This window comes from Dendropsophus ebraccatus, chromosome 2 (genome assembly GCF_027789765.1).
Source record: "Dendropsophus ebraccatus isolate aDenEbr1 chromosome 2, aDenEbr1.pat, whole genome shotgun sequence".
Classification (NCBI taxonomy): domain Eukaryota; kingdom Metazoa; phylum Chordata; class Amphibia; order Anura; family Hylidae; genus Dendropsophus; species Dendropsophus ebraccatus.
This window is the reverse complement of record NC_091455.1, coordinates 44,684,334-44,710,328: the sequence shown is the minus strand read 5'-3', so window position 1 is coordinate 44,710,328 and position 25,995 is coordinate 44,684,334. Positions and strand designations below refer to the sequence as shown.

At 42.4% G+C, this 25,995-nt stretch overlaps 1 protein-coding gene across 4 annotated transcripts; it reads right to left on the bottom strand.

Moving 5' to 3' along the window:
* Window positions 1-4,316: 4,316 nt before the first annotated feature.
* On the bottom strand, window positions 4,317-25,506 carry PEX2 (peroxisomal biogenesis factor 2). Of its 4 annotated transcripts, XM_069957445.1 has the most exons (6): window positions 25,415-25,506; window positions 22,386-22,460; window positions 22,189-22,276; window positions 19,491-19,552; window positions 10,734-10,800; window positions 4,317-9,530 (listed from the first exon to the last, which is right to left on the bottom strand). In XM_069957445.1, exon 6 carries the CDS (start codon window positions 9,523-9,525, stop codon window positions 8,605-8,607), a length of 921 nt encoding a protein of 306 aa, XP_069813546.1. In that variant the 5' UTR covers window positions 9,526-9,530; window positions 10,734-10,800; window positions 19,491-19,552; window positions 22,189-22,276; window positions 22,386-22,460; window positions 25,415-25,506; the 3' UTR covers window positions 4,317-8,604. The 4 variants fall into 4 exon arrangements, with proteins under 4 accessions (XP_069813546.1, XP_069813547.1, XP_069813545.1 ...); XM_069957446.1 differs by lacking the exon at window positions 22,386-22,460 and having other exon boundaries at window positions 25,415-25,489; XM_069957444.1 differs by lacking the exons at window positions 22,189-22,276; window positions 22,386-22,460.
* Between the last annotated feature and the right edge of the window lie 489 nt (window positions 25,507-25,995).

Sequence of the window (25,995 nt, the reverse complement as noted above, 5' to 3'; positions counted from 1 at the left end):
TTTACTAAGTCAGATAGGTCAGGCACTATCATAGGGTTATTAATAAGCTCAATGGGCCCAAAAGATGGATACAAAGAAGTATACTGTACATTAGCACAGGGCCGCTTTAACCATAGGCCAGATGGTGCATTTGCACTGGGCCCACTGGTTTCAGGGGGCCCCCACCCCAGAAAACTGCACACTTTCTCCGACTGTCGGTCGGCAGCAGTCATAGTAAGTGTGGGCAAGTCTAAAGACAAACATGGTATTTATGCATGATATGAATAGGCTTTCCTGGATTTGATTCTGAATTTGCACTATTTTAATTCTTGTATTGATATTAATGTTGAAAACTCTGTTGCAGTTTGGTGGCCCTGTCTCTCCTGGCTAACTCCATCCATTTTTCTTGCAATTTTTGCAAACGTGATAAGAGGAGTGAAAAGTTGCAAACTGAAACAGAGATATGGGGGGGGGGGAGATTTATCAAACATGGTGTAAAGTTAAACTGGCTCAGTTGCCCCTAGCAACCAATCAGATTCCACCTTTCATTCCTCACAGACTCTTTGGAAAATTAAAGGTGGAATCTGATTGGTTGCTAGGGGCAACTGAGCCAGTTTAACTTTACACCATGTTTGATAAATCTCCCCCATGGTGTGCATCAGTATTTGTGCTAATCCCAATATACTAGTGCCAAACTGTTAATAAACCACAATAACCTCCTTTGCAATTTACACTTGGAAAAGTGCATTTAAAAACCATAAGTAATTAGTTATTTTGTACAGTGTACTACCCATGCCTCTGCCTGGTACTACTGCCGTGCTTGTGCCGGTGTCAGGACAGGAACCGGGAGGCAAACCGCCAGGGGAACAGAGCAGAAAATAGGATGACAAACTAACTGTGCTGGAAGATATAGGAAGAAAGGAATCTGGGATGAAAAGACCCGTTTTAAGGCCAATGCATATGTTGGTTCTGAATATTCACATTTCCTTGGGGGTAACAATACCTTTAAGTCGCGCAGCCCACCTTTTTTTGGATAAAGCCACGAGCAACGTAATGCTTCATATTAAAGGTTCTTTTGATAGAGAAAAACGTATGTGAATGGTCTTCCCAATTCCACTTTTGTCCCCGCACATATATGCAACAAAATCAGCCACATGGTTAAATTGATAGCCGGCCGAGGGAAGAAAAGAAGGCAGTCTGATTACTTTACGGTTCTTTTGCAAAACTGATGAGACAGCAAATGCTATTCAATCCCATTAACAAGACTAAGCACGGCTTTTTTTTTTTCCCTCTCTCTCTCCTGCTCCCTCACAAAAAAATCCTCACATTCCTCACATCAGGATGGTGTGATACGGTTCCACAATTCGGGGAGATTGGAAATTACAGGGCATCTGCAATGAAATTGGTTTTCTGTGGAAAACAGATGAATCACTTACTGCCAATGACTGGAAGGAAAAAGTACTTGTTTATGCCCTTCTGTAATGAATTTTTATGAGGTACAGTTTGCTGTTTATAGAAAAAAAAAAAAAAACCTCGCTGCACACTTAAAGCTTCTAGAAAATATAAGGTAATAGAATTCTGAATACCGTACCGGAATTACACAGGTGGAGGAAGAAGAATTCATTGTATAAAGAACATTATGGCTGTTATAATGATAAAATTAAAAATGCTCCGGTAAGTGTAGGCAAAACAAAGGGGAAACGGTAAAAGAATGTGGAAGAGAATTCGGAGACACTTGAAGAACAAGACAAATACTGTAAATCTATAGGCCTAGGGAGAACTGGGTATAGGGTATGAGAGTGTTATGGTTACAATTATCACCAATCATCCCGACGCTATGGAGCTAGGCTGGCTAATATGTATTAGGGAGCTGCATTATTCGCCATTGCTTTTAGAATACTGCGCAAAAATTTTCGGCAGGTGTGAAAAAGAATATGCCGTCAAGAATCAAGAACACATCTGATTCAGTCCAAATTCTTATTTTGCAGCACAACAGCATACAGTGAATGTCATTACGAACTATCTTCAAGTGTCCGGGTAGTGATGATATGGCCGCCACAGAGCCCTGATCATCATCCAGTCTGTCTGGGATTACATAAAGGATGAACCTCACTGTGTGCTAAGGTCCCCATATACCTTAAACTTTAGTCCGCTCGTGGCAGATTCAGCCGTCAATCTAAAGACTCTATTACATCAAGCAGCCGTATTTGGCTGATTATCGGCCTTTACGGCCAATAATTTCTTGGCGTAATGGCTCCTGTTAAAACGCAACAATCAGCCGACTTGCACAATCTTGGTAATCCTTGTCTTCCAACAGGTTGAAAGAAATATAACAATAGCGACGGTCTGTTGGCCCCCGCTATCTCCTATCTTTAGATCATCAAGGGAGCCCTCCCACAGCTCCCCGCCCTTATCGGGGAACGAGGAGCATGCGAGCCCTGATCTGACAGGTCTGTTCTCGCATGCTCCTCCAGATTGGCCCATGTAATAGGGCCTTAGGTTATAATACCACTGAACGGATCCGATCCTATGCGATGACTTTCAATTAGAATACATACTCGCAGTGAGATTTACATCCCGCTACAATCGTACTTTGTACGAATAGCAACGCTGCATGTTTTTCTATGAGATCCTGGCCCGAGCATAAACACATAGTATACACTCCGGCCAGGATCCCAAGTGGCGCCACAAAGAACTGCCATGTCAGTTTTCTGCGGCCGCTATTTATTGAATAGCCGCCATAGAAAACCATGTCAGTGCACACTGTGGAGCGAGTGGCTGCAGCAGCTTGCTTCATAGAGTGCTATGGGAAGTTCTGATGAGGGTGGCCATAAAGATTATGGATCTTTGCAGAGACCGGCCATTCCGTGACTCGTCCGTGTCGGGAGAGCGTCTCTAGCAACTGGACACTGGTCTTGGCAATAAATGAGGCCAACTACTTGGACATGGTAACACCCAATCCTTTGTTCCTATAGCATATAAGTTGTCATTAGAGGTCTCTGGCAATACTTTATCTTTCCCCATTGCGAATACAGCACGCTCGGCCATAATAAGGATGCAAGTGTATAAAGGAACAGTCGTCAGAAGTCTGATCTATCGGCTATCTTTACTGACTATATAGAAGGTGCTGCAATACTGCTATACTCAAAACATGACCTGAGGGCTGGAATATAGAAAATCTGATTTACACTTTTTGGATTAAAACCGGTGAAAGGCCTTTACATACAGTTCAATATATTTATCAGACAACTACCTTGTTTTGCATAAGAAAGATCAAAGTCAGGGTCTGATTAGTTTTTCTAGACTTAAAAAGCCCTCACAATTCAAAGAGGCAAGCACAACCAAACGTGTTAATGAACATACATACTTTATACAAAGGTGCCTTAAAAAAGCATACAGCTTTGAAGCCTGGCAGAGCTAGTCACAAAGGAGACGGCTAGTTATTTACCCAACAAGCATATGAATTCAGAGACCATAACCCTTCACGGTCTAGCCTACACCAGGATGCTTCTGACACAGTTAATTGTAAAGGGGAACTTTGGATTAGAGTCTATTATCGGGTGGAAATCTTATAATGACACAAAATCTACATGTTATTACGCAATGAACAGACACAACATGACTCTTGGCCAAACAGCTCTGCTGTCTCCATCATAAACATAGTGGTAGATGCGCTGAAAAATGGCAAAACATCTCTGGAAGATAGCATCAGAACGGTTGAACTTAAACCTGTCCAATCTGTTTTTCACAATAGAAGTCATTTGGAGGGTGGGCTGCAGGTTATCAATGAGTAGTGAGTGTTAACGTACCGTGCTAAAATTGTAGGAATTCAAAACCATGTTGCCTGTCAATCATCCCCGCTTACAGACAGAGAGCCATGACTAGTCCCGGGTGTCTCACCACCCAGAACCCCCCCCCTGCCACATGAATTTCCGCTGGTCCCGTAGACTCCATTCTATGGTCAAGCAGATTCCACCGCTCGCCTCCCGCCCTCCCACATGAATTTTCTTCTGGTCCCATAGACTCTATTCTATGGTCAGGCAGATTCCGCTGTCCGCCTGAAGAATGAACCTGTTCATTCTTCCGGTGGGCGGTGGAATCTGCCTGACCATAAAATGAAGTCTATGGGACGGGCGGAAAGTGAAGTGGGAGTGCACAGGGACGAGCGGAGGAATGCATGGGGTGTTCTCTGCGAGAATTCCGTAGTGTGGACGTAAGTGAAAACACCTACAGCCCCAGCCTTTTCACTTTCACCTGAGAAATGTGGCCGCTATCCTCATACACTCTTTTAGTTGAATCCATTTACAATTTGAAATCCAGAAAAGAACACAAACTCATATTTTCATATCAATACTTTAATTGCAACGTTACATACTATCAATCACATAAATCAACATGTATTTGAGAAAAAATATTTTTCAATCTAATCATTAGATCAAACCAGTATCTGGTTTTACAATTTACCAACATAAAAAAAAACTAATAAAAACACACAAAAAGTATTTCACACATAATGTTTTTAATGCTTTTTGGTTTAGTAGTATTTCTCAGCTTGGCTTATCCTATATGGTTTTTAGCAGTTTTGTCCCCATGGAGTCATTGGGGGGAAAAAAACAAAGCTTACAAAAGTACAGGTAAAATGTAGCGTTCCTTAGAAATACTATTTTTATTCATAAGCAACATAATCACATGTAAGCAGTTTAACTGTTTTTGTGTGAACATACCCCAATTAGTGCATAGAAATAATTGTAAATGTAAGGTAGGGTAAAGTATATGTCAAGTTAGGGTTAAACTGATATTATTGCTCAATAGAATGCAAAATCACTGTGACAGGTCACCATACTGTACCTGTGTACTGCATTACTAATCTCTGTCTGAGGTCATAGGCGAGCAGATAAAAGGCATATTCCTATCTCTGACATAACTGTCTGAAACCCACACCTATGTCAAGAACATGAACCCCTTTACCCGGCCTCGAAACTGCAGAGTGGACTGTTTTAGGCAGTATCTGTAGCTCCCATAGATCCTAAAGGGAGTTGTGTAAACTGTGTAGCACCACAATCTAAAAACAGCTCAAATAATTTGGGAATCCCAGGCACCTGTGTGATGAAAAATGAGGGCAGACATGGGCTTTGTTCTTGAGATAGCTGCAGGCCCCAGACGTGGCATGCATATATAATATTTATATTCCAGACAACGAGGTGATATGCTATGAACATTCAAGAACCCTTTAAGCAGACCACACACCTAACATAGCTCTGTTCAGCCAGCTGACAGCAACCTCTCTTAATTCTCTGATAACATGAGGACAGTAAGAGCCGTATTAAACGGCCAGACATTTTCTGTAAAGGAGCGCCGATCTGCTAGGACTTGCTTACAAAGCTTATTACACGGCTCAATGATCTGCAGCGAGGGCTGCATGGACAACGTTAGCTATGTCGGTGCCGCCCTTGCTGTCTATATAGAAAATAATAAAGTTTTAGTTACCTCTACACGTTACCTGGTGTCTTGCTGGCTTCTCCCCACTCACCGCAGCTGCCGCTGAAGCTTCTGAAGCCATCTGTGCAGTAACAGGCCGCTCAGCCAATCACTGACTGATACAGGACAGCACTGCAGCCAGTGATCGGCTGAGTGGACTGTCACTTCAGAGATAGCTTCAGAAGCTTCAGCGCGGCTGCAGTGAGCGAGGGAAAACAGGACACCAGTGGAGCCTGGACAGGTAAGTATACAGGTAAGTATTATTTCATTTACACTGTCATCAGCCATGCATCATTATTACATGTATTGATGCATGGTTTGGCGGCCAATGATTTGTAAAAAAAAAAATTGAAGGACGATTAGCCGATAATTGTTTCCTTGGCTGATCGTTGTCTTTATTACATGGAGTGAAATCTGCCTGAATCAGACAAATTCAGCAAATAATTGATGCGTGTAATAGGGCCCTTACCCACTGTCAGACTCCTCCAGCAGCAGCGTATCTTTCTTGACAAAAAGTAGGATGGAGCATGTTGAAATCCACCTCCCCGATTCTTCTCCATCAAAACCTCTGTCATCATGGAAAGCAGGGAGGCCACCATATTCTAGAAGGTTGCCCGATCCTGACAAAATTTGCAGGTTGACAATACTCTAAGCTGCATAGCCAACTTTAGATACCTACAGCCCTGAGCTCAAAACCAAAATATACTATGTGAGGATGACAGCTATAAACGTATGTCTGTAATGTTAAGCAAGCTTAATATTTTAGAGGGTAACCACATGATGTGTAGAGGTTTTTCTCTTTCTAAAACTCATAATAGTTTATTGTAACTTTCTAATCAGGTAACTAAGCAGGCATATAAATGTTTGTGCAAATTACAGCCTAGGCGCAATTACATCAAATAAAATTTATTGGTAAGGCAATTCCTAGTATTCCTTCCCACGGACCTTCTGTGCTGTGAAAACAAGAGGGATTCTATAATCTTGAGGATAATTTTTTAATTGTTGCAATATCTCCGCTTGTATATGTAGCTCTCCGTAAATGATACATGCTCATAGCATGGGGTTAAAATATAGTAAAGCCATTCACTAATACCATTCATGTAATGCTGACTGGATATCCTATAAATGCTGGAGTGGTAGATGTTCAACAGCTAGGAGTCCCCATTAATCCTGATCACTCTTTATTGGGAGAATTACGAGTATGAAGTGCCAATGCCCCACTGCTTCCATATCTCCATAGAACAGAATAGAACGTAACTACATGCGCGTGACCAATTGTTGACCAATGGACGACCACGCACAACAAGTCTCAGGGATAGGTCAAAATCCCAATGACCTAAACATTATATCTATTAATACCTACAAATGAATGAAATAATTTAAGATAAAAGTCCAGTGATATTGTGCATACTCCAATTTTACGTTGCCAACAGTAGTTTTACTTGAGAAAAATGTAGGTTATATGGTTCTTAGCCTCCAAACTCCTTTTCTGAGACACTACAGGAGCATGAGGTTCTACAACATGATATACAGTAGTCAGGGAGATAAGGTCAGCTACGAGCATCAGGAGGGAAAAGCTCTAACTTCTTACTAATCTGAAGCCGGTTGAACACACTGCAAAAGGCGTCATTTATCAGCTCCACAAGCATTAAGGTTAGTAGGTTTATTTCCCTCATCTCTATAACCTGTGGATAAGATCAATGATACGGACCTGGTATATACTTAAATCACTTTTTTGGGGCAGTAAATATGGTCACTGACACTTGTCACCAGAATTAGACAGAATTACTGAAAATTAGTACACGAGTGAGCATAGTATACCAACATTAATAGCGTTATGTTGGTACTATGAAGAAAGACCTAGCCTGAGAACTACTGTATATAGTAGATGCTAATGTTTAAAGAACAAGCACTTGATATCACTGTTAGAAATTTAGAATTGGACAATGGACCCAAACAATATTAGTGGCACTTTTAACCCTGGTCTTTTTAATTTGAGTGATTGGCTTTTTGGTGTTTATGGTAAATTTTGGAAAAGCTACAGTACAACAAAAGATCCATCCCCTGCCACTTCAGCACCAGTACTTCCCATCAGTCTTTGTCTGCTGGGCTGCTACAATGACATGACCAACTATCCACATGACTGCCGAGTCCAATCACTGGCTTCGGAAGTCTTGTGCCATACACCCCACTGGGACTAGCGACTGGCTACAGCGCTCATGTGGGTTGTAGCAGAACAGTAAACAAAGATTCTGGAGGGAAGCCTTTGTCTTTGCTGAAGGCTATTGCAGTTTTCCTTGGAAGATGAATGCCACACCTATCTGCCGCTCTGTACCTGGTAGGGACTAGACAGATGTTCTTTAAATATTACATATAACTACTCTTCCCATAAAAAAGAAAAAAAAAAAGAGAAAAAGACAGATTGCAACCCAATGCCAATATAGACAAAGCAGTACAGTAAATGTGGCTTGTACTTCTTACAGCTCTTTAGTTGAATGCCACTGTAAAAAAGGCGGACCTTCCGATCTCCAGATATATGGAATGAAATATGTGACCGAGGACGCAAAGCTGAATTATTGAAGGCCTCTGATTGTCAGATATGCAATACACATGAGTTTTACAACTTGTTATACACGAAAACTTATCACCATATAAGCGCACTTGTGTCGGTCAGATTTTAGCCTCCGAATGTAAAAAAACAATATTACCATTTATTATAAGCAAGCAGAACTCTTCATTTAGTTAAAACAAAAAATCCCTTTAAGTATGTGAATATTAATTAGGCAGAGGTTCTGAACCAAAAGAGTCATCCCTATAAAAAACTCTTTCTTCCCCATATAACATTCTGTCAACCATTCCATGCAACCACGAGGTATCTGCATCTCTTCTATGCAACAAATCCAGGATGCCCTGATGAGAATGCTGGCACTTTGTCATTTGGCAATGTGCCCCTGCCATCGTATTAATTAGAAGGATCCAACAGAAAACATCTGTTAATACTCAGTGGCGGGATATGGCTATAGACATGTGCTGTTCATTCCTGGTCTCAATGGATTGATATTAGATCTTAATTAAAGATGGTAATATCCATAAAATGTTCACAACTGTAGATGGAATTTACCGTAAGATCGACTTCCACATTTCAGCTTACAAAGTGTGAATCTCAGAGATTTCAACCTTGAATTCCAGCGGTTGCAGGCTGTGCACCTGGGTATTACATTTGGGGCAGGAGAAATACATGTCGGCTATGTGATGACTTTTAATGCAGTAGTAGCAAAAGACGTGGGTGCACCCGATGGTGTGAGGCATCGTTGGCCATTCTCCGCACAGACAGCATTCCTTGCAGATGTTGGCTAGGGATAGGTCAGTAAGTTGCAACCCTTGGACTGGTTTACACCAGGAGAAAAGCTTTGCTTTTAGCTTTTGGATATTAATAAGGGGCAGAAGAAAAATCAAGAATTCAGCAAAGCCGTGCCACAGAATTTCCCTGTTCATATAATCAAAGCTAACTTGCCGCACACCTTGGGGTTTGTTGAAAACAGACCGGATCCCTAGCAATCGTTCAGTCAATGTTGCAAACTTTCCTTGCTGAAGAAAAACTAGGAAATTCAAGAGTCCAAAAACCTTGATAAGCCCAGAAGCAACATGAATCGCGTGCCTCATCCTCTGAAACGATGACCCAAAAGGGTTATTACTGAATAAGTCATAGGACCTTTCCTCCAACCATTTGCCTCCAACCGATAACAGCGCAAACCAAACTTTCTGCTGTTTATTTAGTGGTCGGTAGGTCGGAGTTTGAGACAAGTCATTTTTGTAATGAATATTTAAAATTGCCTGGCCCACGGTGGCATTCTTGGAGTAGACGGTGTATCGCCACAAAAACAGCCATAAAAAAGCTTTAATCTCTGGTTCATAACGGCTCAGAAGTCCCGGTTTGAAGCCTTGAAAACAAGTGTTGAACTGCGTCCAGATTAATTGCTCCAATGCCTTGTTTAATTCAATAGCATCCAGTTGACTAATCCTCAAAACAGGATTCATGTCTTCCATATTGTTTTTAGCCATGGTCATTCCAACTGCAGGGAAATAAATCTGGTTATTTAACATGCAGAATAATTATCTAAATGAAAGTTCTAGTTCTAATTCAGAACATATATTATCATCAAGGTCAATAATAAAAGCTTTAAGAGGGCAAATTCTGTTTATTGGAGATCTGGGCATGGTTAGTATTATGGTCTTATAGCACTTGGGCCATAGTTTGGTTCCCACCAGAATAATAACTCCAAGTACATTCAATTCTGTACATTTCTGACGAAAAATCACAGAATAATTAGCCTTGATGATGGCACCATGATTAAACTGAGTCATTCAATGAACAGAGCTGTAGGAAATAATATCGGCAGTCAAAATACAAATTGTGGAAAAAACTAAATTCCTTTGTAGAGAAGCAACGCTAAATAGCAGATTTTATAAAAATATAGATACCTGTATCAAAAGGAAAAAAAAGACACACACAGATTATATCAAAGGGGTTTCAGGGCAGACTAGTGTGCTAGGTCATCAATGTTGACAGGCCAAAGTAGTCAACAACCCACCATGCAAACTTGAAGTAAAGTTGTGCATTGCTAATAAAAAAAAGAGTAGCTTGGTGCTATGCTAGTTTTTCATTCCACCAATTGATGGGGGCCCCAGAGGTCAGACCACTCTCTGACCAGATACTAACATTGGTCACGTCATCAACATCTGTACTGAGACTACCCCTTTATAGGTGTATTCCCATGTCAAAATGTTTATAGCAAGTTGATAATAGTATAGGCATGGTTCTCATGGCCGTACTGCTGACCTTTGCTGCAGATCCACGGCTATGAACAGCACATAGATGTGCATCCACAGTCATCCACAATTGCACAGACCCATTCATAGTTGAATGGCTATCCCTGCCGCAACTGTGGTCCGTACTAGGGCCTGCCAGCATTTTCTGTGGCACGGATCCTGGCCCTGGCACAGACCTATAGCACCTACGAACACGTAAACGGGGCCATAGAAATGAATGGATGCACAGTCTATCCGCAATTTCTGGCAGAAAATGAAGATATGTGAAGGCATCCTTATGATCTGACCTATGAGACCACCACCAACTGTGAGGAGTAAAGGGTAATGGTGGTGTTGCACATTTCCTTCACTATTTCTCCTGCACAGCAGCACTTCATCTTAAGGAGGTTTTCCAGGAAAACAACAACATGCCTCCCCATTCACTATAACAACACTTGTATACTTACCTCCTAAACTCTGTGTTATCTTCCTGTCGCGCCTCCAGTATTGTTCTGTTCCCCTCTCTGCGATTGGCTAAACAAACCAACAAAAAAACACAGAAGTGGTGACCAGAAAATATTATAGATGCGTCGCTGGATGAGTTTGGAAGGTAAATACACAGGTGTTTGTGGTTTTAGTGAATATGGGGGGGTTCATGGGATTTTTAGAAGGTATAAATCAATAAGGGGATGCAGAGCTAGACCAGAGCTGCATCTCCTCAACTCTCAGTCAATGGAAATCCAGGAGGAAAGACTCCAAAGATGATAAATCTGCCATATGCCACAAGTTTATGAGTACGGCAAACAGCAGATTCTGGCTAGGTGGGAGCAATGCCTAGTACACCAATATGGTAAACAGACCGCTGATCTCAGGGACACCAGCCAAAGATAACACTGTCGGCTGCTGGTCAAAGAGCTCAATACAGTGAAATCCTAGGTGCATTGCCCTCTGGGAAACATCAATATGCAAAAAAATCTGCTGATTTTTTTGCATACTGATGTTTCCCAAAGGGCAATGCACCTAGGATTTCACTGTATTGAGCGCTTTGGCCAGAAACCGACAGTGTCTTCTTTGGCTGATGTCTCTGAGATCAGTAATCTGTTTACCATATTGGTGTACTAGGGATTTCTCCCACCTAGCCAGAATCCTGCTCTACACTGATGAGGGGCAACACCCCGAAACAGCTGTCTGAGGATGGATAACTGGCCTTGGTATTTCCCTCACAATTTAGTCAGATATTGACTGATGGGACCACTTTATATGGAGGTTTTGGTGGTCTCCTTACAGGAGCCATCCCTTTGCTGGGTCCTTCCCTGGAGGGATAAATGTCTAGTCCTGTGTTTTGAGACTCATAATTGAGGTTTCGCAGACTTTTTTGCATAACTTTATGAAATAAGAAACTATGAGAAGTTATCTTTTTTTTTTTGAGTGTCTGTTGCAGATAAGGTATATAATACAGTACAAGCAAAAGTGTGCCATCCATATTGTGCTAGCCACAGCATGCCCCCTCTATACAGTCAGCTACAGTGTGACTCCATTGTTACATCTGCACATCAGAATGCACTGAATTTTATTTATTATTCCTTTGTTCCTTATTCACCATCCCTATAATAGTTCTTTAAATGCAGATCTATTAAAAAATAAGTGCTCAGGTGGCCATGGTAACTAATAAGATTAATTCTCTTATTTAGTTACCAAAATAATAAAAAATAAAATCTTGCTAGACAAAGGAGCAGGTGGAGGGAAAGCCAATGGGGAATTATTAAAATTGACATTATTTGTCCTATCGATTGTTTTACAAATTTAGACTCTCCCTTCCACTTAACATGTAGGACGTGATTTCCTAAAACTAAATGTAAAAAAAGAAAAGGTAAAATAAGATGTGACTCAAAAGATAAAAATAGGTAAATAGCAACACGGTTAAGAAATGAAATGATACGGTACTGCATTGTTCACATGTGAAGAATAGGATTCACCAAAACTTGGGGCGAGTTCTATAGCCCTCAGCAGGTGTAGATCTCCTAAATGTCCAGCTTGAGTTTGACTGACTGCTTCCTGAATTTCGCATTATTTCGTCCACCCATGGTCAAAACATACATAGATAGTTGACCCCATGCTTGAAGCGTACAGCAGTAACAAGGAACAAAAGCTCAGCTTCTGCAGGTGGGCCCGACTATTGTATTGTGATTATCTGATGAAAGAATAAAATTGTATGTGGGGAGAAAAAGGAAAACTAAATGCACCGCAGTCCGGAGACTATTCATGGAATACTCGACTCTGCTACCTATTGACATTCTCTCAACGTCACATGAATATCATGTTGTAACAAAGAATGACCCCAGATCTGCAGACAAAACCTGAGAACAAAGGGAGGTTCTCTCTCTTGAGGTCACTGCACTAACAAAAAGAAAAGTCAAACTACTGAAGCCAAATTGTGCACATGCATAAAACGTGGAGGCGAGCCCACCGCAGCCATTTGCCGGCTTATATTCCCTGTTGGCCAATTTAAGTGAGCACCTTCCAGGCAAATGATATGTGCAAGAATGCTGCATTGGATTTTCCCTTCTGTGGCTGAAGTAAATAAATAAGCACTCGCTACATTAGTTCCTGTGTAGTAATACGAATGGAACAAAAGAATGTTTGCTTTCTGGGTCCTTCCTGCCATGGTACTATTCTATGTATATATATATATATATATATATATATATATATATATATATATATATACATATATATATAACTGGTCTGCATCTATGCAGCCCCTATACACTGCAATCTAGGATGCTCTACTAGTATTGACATCTTTCTTTCTATTACAACCAGTATTAAGTTCAGCGGTGAAGGCTGGGGTACACAGCGACTTTAGACCTATGACTTAGACTGACTGTCCACTTGCTGCTTAATATATCCCACCCAGAGACAGGGGCCATTGTTATAAGATAGTCAATGTTATTTCTTCATCTGCCAGTGGTTTCAAAGTGTCACTGCCGTTAAAATTTTTATTGCAGAAATCAATAGTACAGGCGATTTTAAGAAACTTTGTAATTGGGTTTATTAGACGAAAAATGAATTTTTATCATAAAAAAGCAGTTTGAAGGTCTCCCCCCTGTCTTCATGGTTTTCCTATGGAGAGAGAAAGTAAAAGCAGCAAAACAGGACAACAAAGAGTTAAATTACACTCACACAGGGCCGCCATCAGGGCAGTATTGGCGGTACAGTTGTCAGGGGCCCGGGCTCAGACTAAGCTCAGAGGGGCCCGGCCACCTGACAGCTGTACTGCACACAGTTCCCTCCTGCCTGTCAGTGTCTATACACTATAGACAGACAGGAGGGTGTCTACACAAGCAGGGCCCCCTCCTCGCTATCCCGGGCCCCTCTCCCGCCCTCCATTACCCTTACTGGCTGCTTCCTCCTCTCTTCTAAAGTCCCGACATTAGAGAAAGAGGGGGGGAGGGGACAGAGCCGCCTGTGAGGAGGAGAAGACAGGAAGCTGAGGACTCCAGAGCATGGCCCCCTGTGCTTCCCTGCACACAGAGTAAGAGTTTGTGTGTGTGTTATCATGGATGTTAATATGTAACCTGTGTGTATATCTGTGTAAAGTGTGACTGTGTGTAATGTATACTGTATGTCTGCTGTTCATATGATGTATGGTGTGTACAAGTATATATCCTGTGTGTGTGTGTGTGTGTGTGTGTGTGTGTACAAGTATATATCCTGTGTGTGTGTGTGTGTACACAAGTATATATCCTGTGTGTGTGTGTGTGTGTGTATATATGTGTGTGTGTGTGTACAAGTATATATCCTGTGTGTGTGTGTATATATATATATATATATATATATATATATATATATATATATATATATGTGTGTGTACAAGTATATATCCTGTGTGTGTGTGTGTGTGTGTGTATATATATGTGTGTGTACAAGTATATATCCTGTGTGTGTGTATATATGTGTGTGTACAAGTATATATCCTGTGTGTGTGTGTGTGTGTGTGTGTGTGTGTACAAGTATATATCCTGTGTGTGTGTGTGTATATGTGTGTGTACAAGTATATATCATGTGTGTGTGACCGTATGTAATGTATACAAGTATGTCTGGTGTGCATATGATGTATGGTATGTAAAGTGCACATGTGTGTACAAGTATATATCCTGTGTGTGTGTGTGTGTGTGTGTGTGTATATGTGTGTGTACAAGACAAGTATACAGTATATCATGTGTGTGTGACTGGCAATATGTTCAGGATTCTGTAGATTAGCTAATGCAGCCTGACTATGAAATATGTCTCCTGGATTATTAAACATTCGGGTTTACTGTATAATATACATACTTACCTAGGACTTCTTGTACACCAGTATTAGGAAGCTTTCATCTCTTATACTGGTGTTCTGCCCCTGCTCTGTTATTCCTCCTGGACTAAATTTAAAGTGTGACCGTATGTAATGTATATAGGTATGTCTGTTATGTGTAACTGATATATATATATATATATATATATATATAAATATATATATATATTCGTGTGTGTGTGTGTGTGTGTGTGTGTACAAGTATATAACCTGTGTGTATGATTGTAGGATTTGGTATATGTAGGATTATGTAGTGTAGATGAAGCTCAGCAAGTTCCATATGGCCGTCCTGCTGATCTATCACTGTAGCCGCCTCACTCCTCGCTCCTCATTCCGGCGCAGTCTGCTTATTTTTCTAGGTTCTGCTGTTTTGAAGCCAAAATAAATCCAAAATAAAAATGCAAATGAGTTCCTTTAATGCACTGGGGAAGTTCCTCGGCCCCTCAGTGCACCGTCCCACCTGCAAGCTGGTTGTAGAGTGCACACTTACTTAGGCCCCCTTCACATGTCCGGAAAATCTGGATTTATGGACCCATAGACTTTCATTAGGCACGGACACCCTTACGGATTTTTCCGGAAGGGTGTCCGTTCTGGAAAATAGAACCGGTCCTATTTTTGTCCGGATTTCCGTCCCAAACATCCAGATAGGTGTCTATGGGAGCCTTGAAGTCCTGGACACTTTCCTGATGCACATCAGGAAAGCGTCCGGAGTTCCACTCACCCGGGCTCCCCCAGGCCTCCTTCTGCCGCTGCTCCCGGTGTGTCCCGGACTCCTGCTGCCTCCTCCTCCCCGGACCTGAGCAGCGCCGCCCGATCTGCAAATTCAGCGCTGGAACAACCGATATACTGTCCTGCTGAAAGGTCATGATGGGAGTTGTACTTCTGCAGCCTTTGCTCATCCAGGCTGCAGATATACAACTCCCATCCTGACCTGTCAGCCAAGCATGATGGGAGTTGTAGTTCTGCAAGCTGTGACAATACAGTTTGCAGAACTACATCTCCCATCATGTCCTATTTTTTCTTCTGATCAGGAAATCCTGATACTTTCCTGATGCCATTTGAGGCCTCCTGATCAGGATTTCCTGACAGTACAAACTGACACGGACGTGTGAATCGGGCCTTATACATACTCAGTTATCCATAAGCAGACACGTCTTGTCCCTGCGCCATCCAGACTACGCAGTTTGAACAGCTCATGCGTGAGAACGAGACGTGTCTGCTTTTGCATAATTGTGCATGTATAAGTAAGCGTGCATTTCACAACCAGCGTGCAGGTGGGACGGTGCACTGAGGGGTCGAGGAACTTCCCCAGTGCATTAAAGGAACTCATTTGCATTTTTATTTTGAATTTATTTTGGCTTCAAAATAGCAGAACCTAGAAAAAAAAGGAGACTGCGCCGGAATGAGGAGCGAGGCGGCTACAGTGATAGATCAGCAGGATGGTCATATGGATGAACCTGCTGATAGTTTTCCTTTAAAATTCACAGTTTTATTGTAGATCTATAATACAAGACATTATTGCGGTCACGGTGAGGCTGGTGACACACGGTAGTTTTTGTTCCAAAGCCAAATGTGGATTAGAAAGGAATGAGGAATATAAAGGAAATACATGTACTTCTGCTTCCTGCTGGATCCACTTCTGGCCGTGGCTTAAAAACTGCCATGTAGTCTAATGGTTTTCTGCATTATGGATTTACAATAAGAGTACAGTCACACAGGCGGATCCTACTGCAGATTTCACACACTCTGAAACCTGCAGGGAATTTATTAGCCATTGCACTGGGTAGCACAACTCTCAGGAAAGATGATGGTTTTACACTCCATGAGTTGGGTGCAGGGTGCCCATGGAGTGTAAGGAGAGATGATGTATAGAGCCCTGAAGCTTACTGTACTAGAGCCCCTGAACCAGGGTTCCCTCTCTAGAGCAATAGGCTTCTGCTCCTGAGCAGGGACACGACTATTACTAGAACAGAGCAGGTGGGATTTACTTGCCTACAGCATAGCCTGCCAGGAAAGTAGTGATGCTGTGTGTTGTCACTTAATGTAGCAGTTCAGCTTTTTTCTTTTTCCCCCACTGCTCGCTGGCACATATACTTACCAGTGATCGGTGTCCTGTGGCGCGGCTTCGCTCTGGTCCCACAATGCAGCTTGGATCCCGCTGGTGGTGACATCACCGCTCTTCTGACCACTCTTCTTTCTACAGGTCTATTGAAGGCCGGAAGTCAGAGTCTCCAATGCATCTTAATGACAGCGCTCTCATAGTGATGCATTGGCGACCTGACTTCCAACCTCCTCAGCTGCAGAACTGAAGCTGAAGAGGTCACGTGGGCGCCAGCGGGATCCGAGTGGCGTCGTAGGACCGGATCATCATTGCTAAGTATATGTGCCAGTGTCTGCAGCAGGGGGAAGAATAAAAAAATAAAAAAACCTGGACTACTTTTTAAAAAATTTTGGGGGCAAGACACTAAGCAGCAATGTGTATAGATTGTTGCACCTCTGTATAGAATGCATGCAATTGTGAAATGCAGTTGAGACCTTGACCTGCAAGTCTAGGTCTCCCTGCAGTTTACAAGCGCATATACTAGCAGAGATGGCTAGCACAGTGGGGAAGTACGTTCACAAAGTGCTGAAAGTTCACAGTTTTTAACAAACACAATGTGGGAATACAGCCACTCCCCACTCCTCTTTGTATGGCATCTTCCTCTGCACCGCAGTCTCAAGTGATCATATGACGGTTACTAAAGACTGCAGTATAGCCAAAGACAAAGCTAGGAGCAGTAAGGAGTAGGTGCAGTAAGTTATTTTGATAGGTGTTCTGCTCTGTTATAGTAAGCAGTGATCTGTCACTGCGTCCACTCCCACAGCAAATCCATACTTTGTGTGGCTTTCTGATTCCCAAGCGACCAGCCCAGGCGACATCAGGGTCGAGCATCAGGGCAAGAGGGGAACAAGCCGCCAATGAAAAGGCAGGAATACTGGGCCAATCAGGCTGTTTTGGGTGCTCTATTTAAACAGACAGCTGCTGACCATAGCCGCCTGTGATTGGTCCCTCTTTAGCAATTTAGTGTTTTTAAAGTGACTCTGTACCCACAATCTGACCCCCCAAACCCCTTGTACCTTCGGATAGCTGCTTTTAATCCAAGATCTGTCCTGGGGTCCGTTCGGCAGGGGATGCAGTTATTGTCTTAAAAACAAGTTTTAATCCGGCAGCGCTGTGTCTAACGGCCGGGGCTTACATTTGTATATGCATTAGGCTGGCACACCCTCTCTGTCCTTCCTCCCCACCCTCCTCATCATTAGGAATACCCCAGGAAGATTGCTTCCTATTCCCCACCTGTGTGTATAATGAACATGGGCTGGATTGTTAATACACCTGTGCAAAGCTCAAACAGCAGTAAATGTTCCTGGATCATTCCTAATGATGAGGAGGGTGGGGAGGAAGGACGGAGAGGTGGTGCCAGCCTAATTCATATACAAATGTAAGTCCCGACCGTTAGACACAGCGCTGCAGGATTAAAAGTTGTTTTTATGACAATAACTGCATCCCCTGCCGAACGGACCCCAGGACAGATCTTGGATTAAAAGCAGCTATCCAAAGGTGCAATGGGTTTTGGGGGGGGTCAGATTGTGGGTACGGAGTCGCTTTAAATACTCTGCTTTTCCTTGATTCTGACTGTCTGCCCTGTTCCCTTTGCCTACTGTTTTGGACGTCACTTTACTCTCCTGGCTTGACCTTGGCTTGTTATGCGTACTTGTCTCTGGTTCTGATTCGGCTTGTACCTTAGACTATTGTGCGGTTTCTGCTTTTGTCCCTGTCCTGCCTGTTTTGTTCCCGGTCTGTCTGATGTTTCGTAAAGCGTAAGCCTAATGCACTAAGCCCCTATTAAAAGGCCCGATCTTCACAGAAAACGAGCACCGACCTGTCAAAGCAACTGTGTCTACATGCCACTTCAATTTATGGGATTATTGCTTTTGCTTATGGGGGGCCCTGACATTTTGGCTGTATGGGGCCCAAAATTTCTGATGGCGGCCCTGCACTCACATCCCGTGCTCTCTCCTCTGACAGGCACCATGGACCTCTCTGACCTCTAATTAGGGCTCTGAATAGCTCCCCTGCTGAGCAATCCTTTGTTCTCGGCTCTCAGCTGCCCGCTAATCTCACTCCTTCCCCCTCCCCTCTTCATAGACCAGACAGGATCCGACTGATGAAAGAGATAAAAAAAAAAAAAAAAAAGTCGAGATTTCCTGATTCTGAGGAGTGGACAGCAGAAAGGAGAGGAGGGGGGACCTGGGAAAAGGCTTTTTACATGCAGATAATGGCAGATTTGGCTAATAAACCCAATTGCAAAGTTTCTTAAAATCGCCTGGACTATTGATTTCTGAAAAATAAAATTTAACGACAGTGACACTTTAATGTAATGGTCCGATAGGGTGTAACACATAATGCAGTTAAGAAGCTGCATGTCTGGTTAGGCTGGGTTTACACTACGTTTTTTCATCGGTTGTTGCAACAAAAAAAAAAAAAAAGATGAAAAACAGATGCATTTACGTACATCCGTTTTGATCCGTTTTTCCATTGACTTCCATTATAAAAAAAAAAAAAGGATCAAAACGCATCCTTTTTTTTTAACGTACTCAAAAACGTAGCTGACCTTATTCTTGTGTATGTTAAAAAAAACGGATGCATTTTGATCCTTTTTTTTGGAAGTCAATGGAAAAATGGATGCACGCACGTTGTTTTTTTTTTTTTTCAAAAACAGATTTTAAAAATGTAGTGTGAACCCAGCCTTAGCCATGCTACCTGAAGTGTAAATGAAAATTGGATTTTATATATATATATATATATCTCAAAGAAGAATACATTTCATACCTTTGCTGACAGCGTGGGACGAGACTGTAAAGATACAATGGCGTCTTCTTTAAAAAAACAGCCTGAAAAATAAAAGTATGGGTGATAAGTAGGATATCTGACAGGGTGTCATTTTTATCTATAGACAATAGGCTTGTGTCACACATTTACAACCAATGCGAGAGTTAAAAGTAGTGAGAGATACAGACAACTCCATATAAAAAAAAATGGGTCAGTACTATCTTACAGGAGGCAAGGTTATAAGAAAGTGCATCCCAAGGTGATGGAAGAGAGAAGTGCAAATGGTAAGTTTAACTAGTACTGTCACTTTAAAAAAACAAAAAAAAATTGGCATGTCAAAAGTTTTCATCAGTTGTGGTCTTTAGACCCAAACAGCTGACTAAAATGAGCCGGGGGAAGTGCGCAATAAGGGTATGTGCACACTGAGGAATTCTCGCGGATAACTTGATGTGGATTATGCCGCTCGCCCCCGATTGACTTCTTACCCGTGCCATAGACTCTATTCTATGCTCGGGCAGATTCCGCCCTCCGCCCAAAGAATTGACATGGAAAGGGAGGTGAGTCAAGCGGGAGCGGGCAGCGGAATCCATGACAAGTTATCCGCAAGAATTAGGGTGGGTTCACAATATGGAATTCGGCAGATTTCGTCGCTCGTTCCTGTTTGCAGCGGCGCACCTCTCCACCCGTCCCTTGGACACCATTCTATGGCCAGGTGGTTTCCGCTGTCCACCAAAAGAATTGACAAGTCAATTCTTTTGGCGGAAGGTGGAATCCACCCGCGCGTAGAATTGAGTCTATGAGACGGGCAGAGATACGCGCCACCGTGAGCGGGTACGAGTGGCAGAAACCGCCGGAACTAATCCGCGCAGACTCCATAGTGTGAACCTACCCTTACACAGTGCGTGTTCTCTCCCAGCTCTGTGTAATGAGACTGAGATGGTTGTGTGGGGAGAAGAATACTTAGCCACATAACTCTCTTACCTCTCATTCTAGCAATCGGTAAGGGCCTGAATGACAGATCAAAACTTTTCACAAGTCTCTACGTCCAGTCCCTTTTTTAGCCATCGGTGGCCTTAGCACTCAGATCCTTTCAAATAAACTAAACTGAAGTCAAAAGTTTGTAAAAATTCTAAGTATTCTCTAAAGGGGTACTCCAGTGAAATTAGTTTTCTTTCAAATCAACTGGTGCCAGAAAGTGCAAGAGATTTGAAATTTACTTCTGTTTAAAAATATCCAGTACTTATCAGCTGCTGTATGTCTTGCATAAAGTGGTGTATTCTTTCCAGTCTGACACAGTGCTCTTTGCTGCCATCTCTGTCCATGTCAGGAACTGTCCGGAGCAGTAACAAATCTCCATAGAAAATCTCTACTGCTCTCCAGGCTGGAAAGAATACATCCATTCCTGCAGGACATACAGCAGCTGATAAGTACTGGAAGACTGGAAAGTTTTAATTAGAAGTAAATTACAAATCTCTGGCACTTTCTGAAAGAAATCCTTATTTCGCCGGAGTACCCCTTCAAGGGTCCTTTTACAAAACCCAATATGGGGTTGTGCAAAAAACGATTAATCACGTCTAAATATATTGTTATCGGTCGCAAATCTCCTGTTTATACAGGTAGATGTGTCACCGATAGAGATAAATTTTGATGGCACACAAAAGATGCGATTAGCCAACTATCAGGCGTTTTTCCGCTCCTTGCAACACTCCTTGCCGATAATCGGACCGTGTAAAAGGGTCTTAAAGGGGTTCTCCAGCAAAAAAAGAAAATTCTTACAAATCAAGTGCCAAAGATTTATAATTTTTTTTAAATGTATTTATAATTAAAAAATCTCAAGCCTTCCCATACCTATCAGCTGCTGTCTGACCGTCAGGAAGTGGTATATTCTTTCCGGTCTGGAGAAAGAGAGGTTTTCTATGGGGATTTGCTACTGCTCTGGACAGTTCCTCTGGAGTACCCCTTTAAGATTTACTGGAGCAAATGGTACAGTATAAGACCAATAAAACGGTACTCTATGAGCCTCCCATTATAAAAAAAAAATATACATAAAGTACACTTTTAAGGTCACAGAAACCCATAGTGATTTAGCATCAGGAAATATCACAGCATATTTGACAATGCATACTATAAATTTGGTGTGAACATAACCTAGCCCATTAAAGGGGTAGTTTACCAAAACTTTTTTTTCTTTCAAATAAACTGGTGCCAGAAAGTGCTAGAGATTTTTAATTTACTTCTAATGCTAATTCTAATTCCAGTACTTATCAGCTGCTGTAAGACCTGCAGGAAGTGGTCTATTCTTACCAGTCTGGAGCGTAGGAGAGCTTTTCAATAGGAATTTGCTACAGCTCTGGACAGTTCCTGAAATGGACAGAAGAGGCAGCAGAGAGCACTGTGTGACTGAAAGACTGGAAAGAATACACCACTGCCTGCAGGACATAAAGCAGCTGATAAGTACTGGATAATTGAGATTTTTTTCATAGAAGTAAATTACAATTTACTCTAAATTATCTGGCACTTTCTGGCACGAGTTGATTTGAAAGAAAAATAAATTGTGAACAACCCCTTTAATGAGTATTCTGCACATTTGTGGGGTCACATATTATATCGGCCATTTCCAAGTCAACAACAATCTGACAGATGAGTCGTGACTCTCCAGGGTCTTCCAGTTCTATACATTTACACTCATCGCACCTACCCAGCGAGCTGATGTACGTCCTCAGATACACAAGTCATCAACTTTCCCCCCTTCCTCTCTTGTGTCCAAATTCTACAGCTCCCCAGATCTGCAATACATTAGGCAGAGTTTGGCTAAGCGCTCGGGTTGTATTAAGTTTTAGACATGATCCCATATCAAGTAAACACATCCTCCTCGCCTAAGTAGGTGTCACATACCAAGCTGCAGCCTATAGTAACTGCATGAGAACAGCTGCTCTTTCTATCAGCCATTCTCTGTGATCGCTTCATTGTCTAGGAAAAAGGAGAATTATACACGTTTACAGGCAACAGATTTGTAATGTTCCAGTTATATCTCCACCTGTCTATAAAAGAAAAATGGTGCAGCGAAATCCGAAAACGAGACCCTCGAAGCCTGTGCCGCGTTTATTAGCTAATCTGCCACCCATGAATATTTACCTTAAAGGGGTTATCCAGCGAAAATCTTTTTCTTTCAAATCAACTGGTTCCAGAAAGTTAGATAGGTTTCTAATTTACGTCTATTTAAAAAATCTCAAGTCTTTCCATACTAATCAGCTGCTGTATGTCCTGCAGGAAGTGGTGTATTCTTTCCAGTGTGACACAGTTCTCTCTGCTGCCACCTCTGTCCATGTCAGGAACTGTCCACTGAGAAGAGGTTTTCTATGAGGATTTGCTACTGCTCTGGACAGTTCTTGTCTTGGACAGAGGTGGCAGCAGAGAGCACTGTGTCAGACTGCAAAGAAAACAAAATATCCTGCAGGACATACAGCAGCTGATAAGTATGGGGAGACTTGAGATTTTTAAATAGACATAAATTACAAATCTATATAACTTTCTGGAACCAGTTGATTTCAAAGAAAAACATTTTAGCTGGACAACCCTTTTTAAAAACTGGGTGAAGCCCGGTTTTCCCATCATATAACACTGTTAGCAACTTATGACGCCCGGTAAGCTGTGGTCACCTCACAGGGACCTAGGTCGGAAAGGTTTGTGACTTTTTCATATGTTCTCACCGAATTCATAATAGGCAATCAATGATAAAAAGGTTCCAGAAGATACGTTCTAAATTCTGTGTGAATGAAGGGTTGGTGCCCCAGTGGTCCTCACTAGAAATGAGTAAGCATGCAGCATTTGGTTACCGGTGGCTGAAGAAGTTGGATGCAGCCCTAGGGCTGCCTGGAAAACATGGATGCGACCATACGCCACAGGCTGTATCATGTTCTTCAGGACTGCATCCAACTTAATCCACCGGTAATCAAATCTCTAGTCCCCACCAATCTGTTTTCATCAGATGATGGCCGCCATGGTGTCCCGCCTCAGTCAGTGAGGGATTGGCTGAGTGGGCTGTCACTGCTGAGAGAAGTCGGTCTTGGAAGTAACAAGCAGGGGACACAGTAGGAGCTGTGGGGGACACAGGATTTCGGGTGTATTGTCATGCTATCCTCAGCGACGTATAACCTTGTTTAAAGTGTCCCAGTCATGTCAGAGACATGGTTAGAGTTTTCATCATTTGGGGTCTGGGGCCCTCACTGATGGTTAAATAGTGCCCGGCTGTGTGTTTCTCTCCATGGGCTCTGTAGACTTACAGTAGAGTCTGCCTCCTGCAGTTCTGGAGAAGGAGATCTCAGCGAGACACAATTCACACATCTGTAGTCCGGCCTGTAGCCGCATTTGCACCGGCCCACTTCACTCATGATAGGTGATTGGTGACACAACTAGGGGCCACACAATGGCTTGCCTGTTTCTGGAGGCACAGATCATGGCCTTAACACAGATCCATTAGGAATGCCTGTAACGGACTTCCCCCCCCCCCAACACGGGCAGCATCTGTAATAAGATGCTGGGAGGGGGGGAACTGTATGGATATACTCCCCGCTATAATAACAGTGCTGCGCGGCTGCGTCATTACAGCGCGGCGCATATCTATACAGTTCCCCCGTGCCCAGCATCTTATCACAGATGCTGCCCAGGTGGGGCGAAAGTCCGTTACAGGCATTTCTTGTCTGTGTTCCATGCGGAACATGGTGGAACGTGTGATTACGGCCTAACACGTATGGATGTGTGTATGGGGCCACAAAAGTGAATTGGTCTGCATTCTGTCCGCTAATAAGTGGCTTGTGGTAGGGGCCTTGGTCGGAAAGTGAAGCCACATGCTTCTCCCAGCTCAGTCTAACAACTAATATTCTGATATGACACTGATCACAGTCTTCATTCATATTACCATATTATCCCCCTGTGATACAAGTCATACGGCTCTATGTGTAAAGGAAGTCTAGTGCTGTGAATGTGAGAGACCAGGTCATGTAGGTTGGACGTCTCCAATGGTAACAGGTCTATACAACAATGCTAGAAAGCAGCAACAGAACAGATGAGATCTGAACAACAATACATAACCCATAATAAAGTGTATGACAGTGTATTCGGACACTAAAATAGACCTGATTTATGTTACAAATGTTAAGAGTTAAATGTTAAAAAAGTGAAGTTCTATTTACCCAAAAGAGAGAAGAAAATATATATTATACATATATTTATTTATATACAGTAAATTTGATATGTTCCAAATGATAAAAAGTATATTTTAAATGTTCAGCAACAGCAAAAAAAATAATACATAATATAATCTAATATATTATGGGGACAAGTTGTGATATATATATATATATATTATATATATATATATATATATATATATATATATATATATATATATGGTTCTGTGTATTTTAGTCCTTAAGGGGTTAAACCTTTGCTGATTGCTGGAATACCCCTTTAAGCAATTGCATGTAATAGAAAAGTATTGGTCATCTATTATGAGAGAGATCAGAATTGCAAATAGAATAGTGTTCCCCACCCTGTGGCTCTCCAGATGTTGCAAAAACTACAACTCCCATCATGCCACGGGTTGGGAAACACTGATTTACAGCCTTAGTGCAGCATTAGTGGCTGTACTAGTTTCCAGCTTTCATCATTTCAGTGTAGGGCAAAAATGAAATAAGAGATCTGATTGGTCGCTGTGGGCAGCACTGACTATATACACGCAACTAATGTCCAGCACTAACAGGCTGGGAACCTGTGCCTCAGCGACATCTGTGGAACTACAAGTCCCACAATGCCCTACTAATGACGACCTGGCTGGTATTACACAAGAACTGGAGACACAGTTAAGGAGAAGCTGCTGCAGGCAGAATACAGGCGCCGCCATAGCAGGACATGGAGCAACTCACAGGGCAGCAGCAGCCGCTCTCATCTCCACGGCATGTAAACAACGTCTCCTTCTGCAGCTGTCACTGCCGCGGCTGCTTCCGGGATCTCTGTGGTCACGTGACTGGAGGCTAAATACGGAAGCTCACACAGACCAACAGCCTGACATTGCTGAAGCTGGTGTCTTTACTCAGCAGTTTTCCTAGTCACAGGATTTATTCCTTTTTTATCCATTACTTCTCACAGAAAATGTATATGAATTAAAATTTAGCCTTAAATAAAATGCCCTGAGGAGAAGCAGTTAAAACAGCTAAAATACCCAGTGTTTGGCATAACTGTGGGCATTGAAGTGACAACACAATAAATGTGATTTAGAAGAGAAAAAAGTACTTTGGGGCAGTAATGTTACACCGCCAACACACAGCGAGGGACGACCCCCATCATATTACCAACACACAGCGAGGGATGACCCCCATCATCCTACCAACACACAGCAAGGGATGACCCCCATCATACTACCAACACACATTGAGGGATGACCCCCATCATATTACCAACACACAGCAAGGGATGATCCCCATCATATTACCAACACACAGCAAGG

Bases quoted from the DNA above. Each gene is read 5' to 3' on its own strand.
- PEX2 (XM_069957445.1), bottom strand. From the start codon at position 9,525: ATGACCATGGCTAAAAACAATATGGAAGACATGAATCCTGTTTTGAGG.